This window comes from Amblyomma americanum, chromosome 9 (assembly GCF_052857255.1).
Source record: "Amblyomma americanum isolate KBUSLIRL-KWMA chromosome 9, ASM5285725v1, whole genome shotgun sequence".
NCBI lineage: Eukaryota > Metazoa > Arthropoda > Arachnida > Ixodida > Ixodidae > Amblyomma > Amblyomma americanum.
Genome location: NC_135505.1, coordinates 144,990,804 through 145,004,363, shown reverse-complemented (window position 1 = coordinate 145,004,363; position 13,560 = coordinate 144,990,804). Strand labels below are relative to the sequence as shown.

The window sequence follows — 13,560 nt, the reverse complement described above, 5'->3', positions numbered from 1 at the left end:
CCCACAGCACAAAATTTTAGCGATGAAACGCGCCAGATTTTCAGAATGCTTCTGGATTTACTACGCATCCGTTGACGTCAGGAAGCATGAGAGGTACAAACAGGTTAACTATTTTTGTTCAGAAAGGGGTCACAAAGAATAATTCGGCCTCTTTGTCATCATTGAATAAATAATAGCTTAATTGTAAATGCACAGATGTTCTTCTCAGCATTTTACTAAGCATATGGAATCACGCCGTTTCTAAATCCTGGCGGCAGCCGCACGTTTTCAGCGTTCCGCCGCGCCGCTCGAATCCGCAGCGCAAGTTCACTCCATGTGGGTCGCCCTAAATACGGTACATATACCTAATGCAAATAAATGGTTCTTGTCAGTTTTTTCGAGGCCATTCGATAATTCGAACATCGGATAATTCGAACTTTTTTCCTGGTCCCGTGAAGTTCGAATTAACGAGCTTTTACTGTATGTGATGTGAACGAACTTCACCATCGGCAAAAAAAAAAAAAATTGACATGACAACAAAAACAAACAAATGTACATACAAACGAAGAAGGCAAAGAAAGCTTTAGCCAAACAAAATGCATGGTGGGACATTCAGTGGCCCAAGATACAGTGCTGGCTGGAAATAGCCGTTGTATACTTCAAGCAGGTTTGGTGCCACTTGGAGGCCAGTGGGATATCACTGCTGAAGTCCTCTTTGCACCAAGGTCACACTGGGAGAACAGGAATGGAGCTCGGCTAGTGGCCCGTCCAGCTCCTCGGCATCCCTGGCCGAAGTATTGGCCCAGAGCAAAGCTGGTGGTGTCGGTCCTCCTACATCGCTCTGCCCTAAACGCTTCTTGGGCCACATCAGCCATTTCTTTTGGGCTTTTAATGCAACACCATTAGAAGCCTCATCCCGGGAAAAACCCGGCATGGTTAGCCATAAAATTCGCTGATTGGTCGAGACACTGAGGCACTGATTTTATCGCGAGGTCATGTGATATGGTTTAGTGCTGATCGGTCGACGAGTGTCGTGAGACCACGTGACATGGGCAGAGTTGGCACAGGCACTGGCAGGTGACATGGCTGAGTGCTGATTGGTCGCCAGGGTGCACAACGTCGTGAGACCTTGCGACATGGTCTAGTTTGGAGTTGTGCCGGTCACGTTACATGGCTGAGTGCGGTGACAGGCTCTGCGGCAGTTGGCAGCTGTGCTCATTTGTCGGGTATCAGGTTGGAATATGGAGCCACAGTCAATGCCGTATGTGTCTACCATAGTAAAAAATGTCCACTAGCGAAGGGGGCGATCCACGGAAGTATATATTGCTGAAGGTGGAGTGGTACCTGCAGCTGCACAGCTATCTATCTATGCTATGCTATCTCATTCTCAGCCTGATATGTAATCAGGTGTCTCTTAAATTTATCGTTTTTCTTCTCCATCACCTTGATATATCTTACTATATCTATATCTACATTTATATATCGATGTCTATATCTTGATGTATCTTTGTCGTATAGGCAAGTCGATTTGTACGCGATTCACAAGTTTCCGGAGGATCTCTAAATGAGTGCCCACTACAGCTTCAGTGACTCGTGTGACACCTCCCAAATTCCCTAGCTCTATATATTTTTAATAATTTTTTATACAGAGGATATATTTATCCTATATGCCCGAAACACCATGTTGCAAACACACTGGGGAAGGAAACAAAATTTAAGTTGCCAATTTAATTTGAGACAAAATGTATTACGAACATAAGCTGATATTAATACGAGATAACATTCTTGAGGCACGCTTGCAACCAGGATAATCCAGGGCACACTTGGGTGCCCATCTCTTTTGATTTAATTGTTACACAGAGGAAATATGTATTCGCTTTGCATTTATATGTGAACGTACCAGCTGCATTTATTTGCATATGCATTAAATACTGCCTAATTTTCTGTGTGTGAGATTTGAAAGGAGTTTGATTGCTGAAGTATGCTGATTAGTATCATTATGGCTGTGCATAGTCATTACAGTTGTGGTTCCTAATGCTGTATTCATTTGCAAAATTCAACAAGAGCCGCTGTCATTGATTAAAAAAAAGGAATAGTTTCTCCTGGGTATAGGGCGGAGGGTGCGTACAGTTGAACATGGTTTGCCGATGGCGCTTTATTTAGGAACGCTTAGGCACGGCGGATTATAGTCGCCGAGGGGGGATTGCAGCTAGCTTGTTTTACTCGGTGCAGTAGTGAATATCACCAACTGAAGCACAAGACCTCTCATGTTTTAAATAAAAATGCTGTCACGACGTATGTCAGAGCCGTGCTTTAAAGAAGCGAAGTTCGTGTGCACCAAGCAGAAGGAAGTTGTACAAGTCCCTGAATTTAGCAGTTTGGGTCTCTTGGATGCCGCCGTCGCAAATAAACGGGGCAATAAATGTAGAAGGGATACGGTTATGCTCCGCGTGTATCGAACACCAAATGTGACAAAAAGCTTGCGAAGTCGCTAATAAATTTACACGAAATGAAAGTAAAAAGTAAAAAACACCGGTGTACATTCTCACGTTTGAAAATACCGCGTTGCATAAGGTTTCGGTTTCTGTTTCAAGAGAGAGTAAAATTTTAGAAGTGCGACTTTCTAAAATAATTGATAAAATAATTGCGCAGTTTTTATGGTTAAATTTTTTCTTTGTGATTAATTTTTTTATTGTGCATAGCAAGCATTCCTTGCAATTTAATAGTAGGTGGCGATGTCCAATCAGGTGGCGCAGCTTTCTTCGTCGCAAGCGCCTGCGCCCGATGTAGGAGCACATGGTGCGCGAGAGCTTCGCCGTCACTCATATGGGAGGCCAGGCAAGTCGATTTGTACGCGATTCGCAAATTCCCCGAGGATCTCACCCAAATGAGTGCCCACTGCGGCTTCAGTGACTCGTGTGACACCTCCCAGCGTCTCGCTGCTTGAAGAGAGATGGCCCGCAAGAAAGGCGAAACTGCGAAGCCTGTGCCGGTTCAATCGCCTCAGCATGTGCTGGATCGACTACAGGGTAAGCTGAGCTCCTGTGTTTCCCTCGGCTTGTATTACGCCCCTCGCGCCAATCCTGAGCCGTTGAGGCGTTAGCAGCGATTGCTATGAGGACATTTCTCTTACCCGAATGGCGGATATTGTGCTCTGTGCGCTTGTTTTCGTGGGTCGCGGGCTCGTGTCTCTTGGCTGTTGTTTTCCTTGGCTGTTGTGAATCTTACTGCCGTCACAGTATGCTGTTACGTGCATGCGCGAGCACGCATAGACCGTGTGGCTTCCAAAGTGCATTTCGTATTAAAAATTTTGAAATTTAACCTCATTTGCTTTAGCTCGTAGTGTTCGATCATTCCTCGATCGGAGTGTCGGCGCTGTCAGTTAAAACAACGAGGAGGTGCTTTTGAGTTTTGGCTCGTTCCGTGCATAAAGATCGGGCGCGCTTATGTGGCCATTCATCGATACCTTTTCAATGGTCATGCGTCTGGATCGTTGTGCAAACCTTGTTTGTGCAAACACAAAATGTACTCTAAGAAACACGGGCTTGATCTCGGATGGAACGTATTCCAAGAGTGAGCGATGAATGGCTAGTTGGTATGACATAATTACGAAACATAAAACTGAGCAGGGGACAAGATACACGAGAGAAGCAAACAGGACGAGCTCAGTATTATTGTTGCGCGAGTTAGATCGCAGGCATTGACGGGAGCGGGCAGGGAACGAGGAAAGTTAATGTCACTGTATTGGACTTGTAACATGCGGAAGGTTTTCCGCGGCACACTTCAGTAATCGGTCTGTTGCTGTCATTTTACACAGACTTCCTCGTAAGGAGCCCCAGCAGTACACTTCTGGGAGAGCTGTATCAAACAGTTGTCAGCCCTGACGGTTTGGAACAAGTAGCCGCAATCAAAAAGGTATAAATTTTGAATTCTTCCCAAGAGTGGCGCGTCTTTGTTAAAATGGAGGTGCATATCAACGGCAGATGACCAAGCCTCTGTGTTCACCTTTCAGATTGAGCAAGAGCTTCAACAATGCAAAGATGCAGCTCTTCAAGAGCTGACAGTAGAGGTTCTGTGCAATGTCGCCATCAATGCCAGCCATGGGCAGCATGTCAAAAAGGCTGCGTTCAGGTTGGCCTCATGATTTCGTTTCTTATATGCACCTTCGACCTCTTTTTGCTTGGCACTAGTAGGTGCATTTTGGTTGAATTATTTGATACTGTTCAAACCACCTGCATGCGGCAGCTTCATAATCTGTACCTTGTTTGATTTATGCTTAATATTCGTGTTTTGTGTACTGTTGAAGTCGCAGATTGAATCACTCGAGTAGCTGCCACTTGTCCAGTCTCATAGTGACATACGAATAGTGGTGTGCCTTGCTCCATAAAAATTCAACTTTCTTATGGCTGGTGGAAACCGGCATTTTTCCAGGTTTGAGGTTAGAGCTAGCCCATAGTGTTGCATGTCAAAGTTCTCTGATACATCACTCGCTTCATTCATTTTTTTGATGTACCACTAAAAGCTGATTGGAATTGTTATATCTAAACAGCTCGCACTTAACATTGAGGGTGCTTCTGCTCATCCATATGCATCTTACCAATTTCAGCTGTGCAAAACCTCTTCAGATTCAGCTTAGGAAGGCATGTTGGTATAGTTTTTTTTTTTAATTTGAAGTGAATGAAATTTTACTCGAGGGTTTTTGAATTCAAATGAATACTTTCTAATCAAAGCCAGTTATTTTCAATAACCATTATGGGAGAACTGGAAGCATCATACGGAACTTCATCAAACTGTAACGGACAATCTACACTGCTGGTGGCCTTCTCGCAGTAGAAGCCAAAACAGAGTTTATGTTTACCAAGGAAGGCAAGTCAGGGCACTGTGGTATGAAACAATATTGGCCACTTCCGTTTCCTTGCAGAGCTTGATAAAGAAAAAATTACAGGATTGCACTTAAGTCTGCTTATGAGCGAAAATGTGAAAGCCTTTCCCTGTCCTGTCTCCATCCATTTTTCATTTTTTTTTCTAATGTTTTTTTAATTTTTACATTTTTATTTCGTTACATATATATTGCATAATGAACTTCTGCATTTTTGTTTTATTTACCATACAACTTAGTTCTTGTGGACAACTTCCATCTACAACTTCTGTCCACGCCACTCATGAGCCAAGAAAGGCTCACGCCTGAATAGTAAACAGGCAGATTCTCAGGTAGCAAGTGACAAAAAAAAGAAACTGCACGTCTTTTACAACGCTGTTTTTAACTGGCATATCGTCTTTTGGGTGTGGGTTATTGTTATGAACGGACCTCAGAATTGTCTCAAGATATGCAGATCTGCCAAAGAGCAAAATGTTTTAGCTTATTACCACGCCATTATAGAACAAACTACGTGTGGCCAGTATGTGTGTAGAACCTGTGCCTGTTGGAAACTGCATAAGTAGTACAAAGATGGCTAGCTAAAGTGTTCCACTGTCATCTGAATCATATGCACTGATTTTTCCTACTTAGTCTACGGTGTTATCTTGCACTTGCAGGGTTCTCGGGGCCAGTTTCTTGTCTGCCAACGTCCTGCCCCAGCTCTCAGTGACACTGAGAGATTCGCTTCTTCTGTGCGATTCAGATCTGAGCAGGATTTCTCACAGTGTAGAAAACATTCTGTATTGTCTTTCTGAACCACTAGGTGAGTCTTCCGTTGCATTCACTCCGCACAACCTGAGACACGTGAACATTCCGTCACAGATAACTCTGCCTGTATTCAGTATGGAGCTGCTGTTCTCCCCAGATAGTCTTTTTGCACTGTATGGGCATGGAGGCATTCGTGTACATTTTTCTGTGCAGCATATAGGCTATTCTGCATTTTTTTTTTTTATGGAGAGTAGGCACTAGTGGGAGTTGGCTAGAAGCCAAAAAAACAAACGCAGACATCCCGCTTGGTTGTCACATGATGAAATTTGGCATTATTTGTCTGTTGTAAAATTGTGTTTTGGCATGTATTAGTTTCTGAATACTAAACCTAACTACTAAATGTCAGATTCATCATGGTGGCTAAGGCATTTGAGTGCTGAACACAAGTTTGGGGTCTTGAACCTAGCAGTGGCGGCTGCGTTTTGCGGCTTGTGTACTTATCATACCTGCCAACTGTCCCAAATTTTCCGGGACACTCCCGAATTCTAGCCTAACCTCCCGAGTGTATGAACATGATCTTATTTCTCCCAAAAATTGAGTTAGACATTGTTTGAAATTATTTCCTACGAGAAAAAGAAAAACTTTCAGCATACATGATAGGCGAACTCTACACGAAAAAGAAAACTTCTTGCATAAGTGATAGGTGAACTGTAATCACTGTCACATGCTTGCTATGAACCCAAAGGGACTGCAGCCACTGGCAAATATTTCAGACGTTGAAATTGGACGCTTGATGTTGTTTATGCATGCACCCCCCTGCCCCTGTTCCCCATTGTCTCCCGAATTTTGACATTGGCAGGTATGGTACTAAGGTGTTGCTGCACTTTAAAGAACCCTCGGTAGTTGAAATTAACCTGAAGCCCTCCACCACAGTACTTCATAGCTCAGAGTGTTACTTTTAAACACAAATTTCATTAATCTTGAACAGCTAAATATCATCTTCAAACAGAAAATGGTTATGGTAACCTAAGAGACAGGATGATAGCAAAGTGGGCTATGGAGCAAACATGAGTTACTGATACCCCACTGAAGTAGGAGGGTTGTTTTGATGCTAGCTGCAGTTTTTTTGTACCTGTAATCAAGCTAATTAATATAAAATTACTTTATGGTTTGCCCTGTTAATGCGTGTGCTAATAGAAACCTCGAAATGTTTTTGTATTGCAGGAATAAGGTCGGTGGAGCTTGTCCTTTCGAGTGGTAAGCTCCGTGCTATTAGTTGCTGCTGATTTTCTATTTGTATTGGGGACGGAGGCCCAGGTGCTATTTGTTGAAAACCTTAGGCGACGGTATAACGCAGGACCACGGGCATGTTTCGCTGCTGTTACTAGTGTTCATGCAATTTATGTGTGCCAGTTTTAAAGGGACACCGACGACAGATTGAAGTTAGCCTTTTGTCATTTCATTACTGTGTTCTGATGATAAAGGGGCTGTTTTCATGGAAAATGGAACATTTATGAGCCAGGGAAGGCCAGAATATTAAATTCAGGTACTACTGCCATCACCAGCCATTTTTTTTTCTAGGAAACTAAGGTGATATCAAGTGCTTTTTTTTAAATGCATTTACATGAGGAACCCCCATTATCGCACAAAGTGTCTGACATTAACGTTGCTGTGTGAAGCCACAGTTAGCAGGAGGCAAAGAGAAAAGTGGGAAATCCCCCTTTGGATTTTAGGGCAGAACTGTTGCACCTGTCTCAACTAGCAGTCATAGGCAGTTCTGCCAAGTCTATTAAGGTAGCTCCTACTGATAACATTAGCCTCTCGACCCTACTTTAATCATGCTTTTCTAAGCAATGTTCCTTTATTTTTTTCTTTGTTTTTCTAATGTATCCAGTGCTGTCCTACCTCAAGTTTGTGCTCAACCGTGGTGTGGAAACCATTGAGTAAGTACCTGTGCCATGAGTTCAGTCCAGCTAACTCTAAGCACTTAACTAGGAAGTTAATAGGCTTGCTAGCCCCTAGTGCTTCTGAAGAAAGTAGATTTGAGTGTGTTGATCAGTTTGGAGCATTAAAGGAGCCCTGAAACTTCTTGTTGACAAATTGCCACTGTGGCCAATTTTCTAAGGCATTCTGCTGCAGAGCGTAAGGTTGTGGGATAAGGTACCTGTGGTGACGGCCGCATTCCGATGTTGTAGATGTTATGTTTTCACTAAGACTAGACTAAGATGTGATACTTGTTCTGTGTTCATCTGGTTCTAATTGTTCTGTGCTGTTAAAATGATGTTGCCATATCATCTTTCTTTATTGTTGGTGCCGTTGCCTGGATGAAACTTGCTCACTCAGAATTTGTTCGTGTACTTTCCTCAAAGCTCTTGTGGGGACACGCAAGTTATAGGAGACTGCTACCAGCTGCTCGCCAAAGTGGTGAAAGCTGTTGGCATGCTGGTCCAATTCGCCACGGGTCAGCGCAAAAACTGTGCACTGACGCCCTGTGCCGAGACGCTCATTGCCTGGACGGAGGAGATCTTTCCGCCCCTGCTCCACCTTCTCAGATCAGGTTGGCATCTGGCAGCTGCCCCACATTTGATATGTCCTACTGCGCTTGTCAGGTGACAGGTGCACTGTGCACATGTATGTTTGATATGTCCTGCTGTGCTGCTGTGCATTGTCAGGTGCAGTTGTATTTGAATGCTCTGAGGGGACTGGTACCATTTTTTTTTCTTTGAAACAGGCTAGCGTCATCAACATTGTTCCTTTCTGCCGGAAGACTTTGTGTACATATTGTTTTACATTGTGATGTTGTAGTGATGTCATGAAGAGGCTACGAATGTGTAGCAGCACTGTTTTGCTCACTTGACATCAATAAATTTGTTAGTGTGATAACATTTAGGTTTTGTAGAAGAACTTCTTGCTGGGCGAGTTGGTGCATAGCTTTCTTGGTATGGCTTTGCGCACATGACGAGACGAACACAGGAAAGAGTAGGACGACAGAAAGAGCGCAAACTATCAGCTGACTTTATTGCTATCACAGCAACATATATATGCAGAAATAACACGTGCAAAACAAAGAGGAGAGATGAAGATGAAGGTTGTGACAAGTCAAGTCTGCATGTGTCAACAAAAGCAGCGGAGAAAATTTTTCTCTTTATCATATAAGGTGACCGAGGTATCACTTACACAACTATCACCTTTTTCTCTAATGTAAAATGCCTCCAAAAGTTAGCGGGCAATTTTGTTTTTGCTTTTGCCCAGAATCTTGATATCTTTTTCTTGTTCGTCTCATCGTGTGCCCAACGCCATAACAAGAAAACATTTAGGTTGTTGTCTCGCAAAAAATTTCCGGCTTCTTTGTCGCGAAATTCTATTATTGGGCAAGAGAGGTGACATCACGTCACCTTGTGATGTCATTGCAACCTGCCCAGCAGATTATGAACAAACTGCCCACTGTTGCCAAATAGAGTGCAGGGCATTGCCAGATTTGAAAATCTGAGGACCCCCAAAATTTTGCAAGTAGGCCTGTCTCATAAAATGAATCAAGGTTGATTGGTGGGGATTAGTGGGGGGGATTGAGGTGAATTTGTGGTTCGGATTAGTATAATCCCATATGATAATCCAGTGGAAGGTACTGGAACATTCCAGCAGGTGATGACTCATGCATACCATATAAGGGCAATGGAACTGGTTCCAACCGGAGTTTTGACAGGAAAATTGCAAACAGAACATTAGACACTCATTGTACACACCATAGCAGGCAACCTAAATTGATTGATTGATTGAAAGTCCTTTATTTTTTAGAGGAAGGCACAAAGCCACTGTGGAGGGAAATGGGATGGTGTTGCATTTTCTTTAAGAATGTGGTTAAAAAGGACCTCAGGTTTTTTTAATGCTTTTTGTGTTTATCTCTAGGGGATATTGAATGCTAGGGTTTTTTTCTATGCCATAATTGGTTTTGTAGAAGCAAAGAGCAACAAATGAGGGAAAAAGAAGACACGCATGCTATCTGCATACTCAAGATATCTGGCATTGTATGTGTGGGTTTTACGATGAGGTGTGCTGGTACTTGGCTCATTAATTTTGCGTTACTGTTAAACAGAACCACAGTGAAATTCATGGGACAAAGAAACAAATATATCACTCAACCGAATCCATCATTGTTGTAAAGAAAGCCCGAACCAGAATTGAAAACTGGGCAAGTTGGTGAATGTTTTGCATTTTAAACAGCACAAAAAGATGCAAGATTGTCTCTTGGTTCATCTTTTTCCGTGCTGTTCAAAACCCAGAGCCGAAGTGAAACACGCTGTGCAAGCTGTCTGTTTTGGGGGAAATTTTCTTCAGTATATTGAATGGTTAGCTGACAGGGTATCGGAAATGCGTCATTGAAGTAGAAATCTTGCTCTAGTGGCATTTGACTGTCTGAATAAACATAGAGCATGGCTGAAGAAATGTCTTTTCTCCCTTGTCTGTTGTCCTTTTGAGGGCTTTGCAAAATACTTTATTTCGTATTGTCGATACAGAACGAGTGAAGGGATGAAATTCCTTTACTGCCTCTCTTGCAGACTCATCTATTCTGACTTGCAAGCTCAGCACGGGCACTGTACTTCCTCTGGTACTCAGGATCAAGAATGATGGCCAACTTCAAAATGTTTGTTCTTGATTGTTCTTAGTCTGCTTCCTTTAGTTACAAGCCTGCACTGTTTGCAACCTTTGTGCACGTGGGAACAGACATATGAGTGGCACTTTCGCGTATCATTAGGGCCGAAAAACCATGCAAAAATCTGTTTAGTTGGGGGACACTGGTCTTTGGGACCAAAAAATTACCCAAAAATCAATTTTTTAAAAATTACATTTTTGGAGCCTATAGCTATTTTTGCTCAACTCTACCAGTTTTCTCCTCCAGGAAATTGGTATTTTGACCATAAAATTAAATTTAGATCACTGTGGGTTCAATTTGTGCAGGAGCAGGCGATTTAACACCATGAAAATTTTGGACATCTGGCTGTCTTAGCACGTCAATATCTCAACGTCTAGGACAGATAGACATTCATACTGTTTGCTAAGGGAAGCTGAAGGCACAATGTATGCAATTATCGAAGCACAATTGTTCAATCATGCTTCAAGACTTTATAATTTTGCAAAGTTTATCGATGCATGATATTCACACTTCGAATGCTGCTATTCTAAGTGCTGTAAAATTACTAATGAGGGTAAAATGGAAAAGCTGCTTTGATTATTGCACTCTTTACTCACCATACTGTGTAGCCATGGGTCAGAAATTGTTTTTTATTGAGCCATTTTTTTTGTACTGAGGTTCTAATAAATGACTAATTAAAATTAATTATTTTAGGAACTAATGAATTAATTAGAAAAGCAATTCCATATTTGAAGTCAGTATAAAAAACTGAGCACAAGGTGACACGGTTTCATTAGGATTGGACTAAAAATAAGGAAAATAGGTTAAGACCAGTATCTCCCCTTAAATTCTGTCATATTGGGATTCGCGAGGCACCTTACCATGGACCGGTGAAGTATGGTATAGTTGGCGACTGCGCATTATAGCACTACTGACGAAACAAGAAATCAGACTTCCGAAAACAAAGCACGAAGGGGCGCTAAGGATCGCATATATATATTTTTTAGAAATAGCCACATAAATATGCTGTCTTGGCCCAGTACCTCGCGAAAATGCGCCAACATGTGCCCGTTTTGCACGAGTGCATATTTTAAAAGCAGGCATCATAACACTGTCCGCGGGTTCGATCCCGGCCGTGGCGGTCGAATTTCGATGGAGGCGAAATTCTAGAGGCCCATGTACTGTGCGATGTCAGTGCACGTTAAAAGAACCCCAGGTGGTCGAAATTCCCGGAGCCCTTCACTACGGCGTCTCTCATAGCCTGAGTCGCTTTGGGACGTTAAACCCCCATAAACCAAACCATAACGCTGTCAGTTTGGTCTCATTTAAGAGTGAGGCGCGAGCGAGGCGCCGCGGCTTTTTTTCCTTCTTTGTGCAGCTTCAAAGCAGAGAAAAACAACAAAAACGCGGCGCGGTCTCGCGATTGGCTGCTTATTATCACGTGGTAAATCTGGCGGTTTCTTATTGGCCGGCTCAGTTACCCATGTTTGTCGCCATTTTGAAAATTTTGACTGCTTGAAAAGTTTCGAATTCGGGGCGGAGGGCTCGTGTGATCGATAAATTCGTCAAAAATGGCAAAGGTAAGAACCGTGGGAAAGTGATTTATGATCTGTGATCTTTGGTAGCGATAACGGCGCGTGTTAGATTGGCGCGGCAGGCCGCGAACTGACGTGTCGGTGCGCCTTCGGTTATCGGCAGCGTAGCGCACATGTTGCAACTTTTATGCCAGCGATTACCACGAGCAGGTCGCGGAAAAGGCTTCCAGAAAAGTCTCCAGTTTATAGCGTGCGCAGCCGCGAGCAAGGGGTGCGGACGGACGGGCGTGCAGCATCCATCCTATTTACGACCAGCGAAGTGCGTTTGCTGGCAGTGTGCTGAAAGCGATAGTTGCAGCGCAGAATAGTTTCCTAGTCTCTTTCCGAAGTGCTCATTTGTGCAATAAGGCACTTTTGTTGAGTTTATGCAGAAGTGGTTTGACACCATGTGCAGTTTATATTTTTTTGTGATTTTCTTCGCTATCGTTTTTTTTTTTGCCCATCGCCTCACCATTTTTTGACGAGCTTTTCTCGGCTTCTGTATGCCCGAATTTGATCATTCTTGTTTCATTCAGCACCTGAGGCCTTGGATGTTTGCAACAAGTGTATGACATACTGCTCAGAAAGAAAATACAGTATTGTGCATTTTTATTGTGAAGAGTTTCAAAAATTTTCCTGCCTCAACCGCTGGCTCATTTGTGGTGAAACTTAACACATAGCTTGCGTATTATGGTAACTTTTGTATCGTAGCAAGTTTTACAGCGGTACATACTTAGTTGAGCTGTGCATGATGCGAAAACGTAATCAATGGCCTGCGTCAAGATCGGCGAACCGAAGCCCGCGAACGCCGTTTTTTCGCTGAAGGGTGGCAGTGGCGCCATCTGTTTTCTGCAGCGGATAGCGTCACGACAAGGCGCCGAGGCGAGCGTTGCAAAAAGCGCGGGCCCATTGATTACACAGTTCTGGCCGTTTCGTCTGCTTCAACTGAAGCGCTTCCAAAATTTTCGGCATCTGAGCGGAAAAAAATATCAGAGCAACTAATTTAACGAGGCTTTACCTTTCAAAGAATATCGTTTGATCTCTTTTTCTGCTGAGTGACTTTATCCAGTTTAGCTCATATTGTCTGCTTTCGTGACTCTCCGGAAGCAGCGGAGGGTGACAGCAGAAAACAGATGGCGTCACTCACACCCTTCAGCGAAAAAACTGCGTTTAGGGTTTCGGTTTTCCGATCTCGACGCAGACGATTGCGTTTTTGCATCATGCACGGCTCAACTAAGTAAGTACCGTTGTCAAACTTCCTACAATACAAAAGTTACCATAATACGCAAGCGCTGTGTGAAGTTTCACTGCAAGCGAGCTAGCGGTTGAGGCGGGAAAATTATTGAAAGTCTTCACGATAAAAATGCACAATAATGTACAACTATGACAGTAGGGGCAGCAGAGGCTTTAACTTGTATATTTTTCCCCCATTTCTGGAGTGACTTCAGAGCCCTGTGACTCCAGTTTTATGAAAGGGAGAGTGATAGTTTTGCTCTTATTGCAGTCCTTGATAACCGGAAAAACCGATGGTATGCATTTTTGCTAGTTTTCTGCAGCATACTTGCTGAGAAGTTAGTAAAAAAAAAAAAACTTATGTAACTTGTTGAGTACCTGGGGTGGAACCAGTGCATTTGGATGGAGGGAAAATGCTAAGGCGTCCATGTGCTGTGTGATGTTGGTGGGCATTAAAGATCCCCAGGTGGTCCAGATTATTCTGGAGCCCTCCACTATTGCACCTCTTTCTTCCTTTT

General features: G+C 43.2%; 1 protein-coding gene across 1 annotated transcript in view; it reads left to right on the top strand.

Annotated features, from left to right (window-relative positions):
- The first annotated feature begins 2,743 nt into the window (after positions 1–2,743).
- Positions 2,744–13,560, top strand: part of THADA (Thyroid adenoma-associated protein homolog) — a 63,736-nt gene continuing 52,919 nt past the window's right edge. The window contains exons 1-8 of the mRNA XM_077637895.1: positions 2,744–3,008; positions 3,797–3,894; positions 3,992–4,110; positions 5,515–5,660; positions 6,830–6,862; positions 7,500–7,548; positions 7,975–8,162; positions 10,162–10,247. Coding sequence (XP_077494021.1) covers positions 2,933–3,008; positions 3,797–3,894; positions 3,992–4,110; positions 5,515–5,660; positions 6,830–6,862; positions 7,500–7,548; positions 7,975–8,162; positions 10,162–10,247 — 795 coding nt within the window. The 5' untranslated portion in view covers positions 2,744–2,932. The remainder of the gene's footprint in view (positions 3,009–3,796; positions 3,895–3,991; positions 4,111–5,514; positions 5,661–6,829; positions 6,863–7,499; positions 7,549–7,974; positions 8,163–10,161; positions 10,248–13,560) is intronic.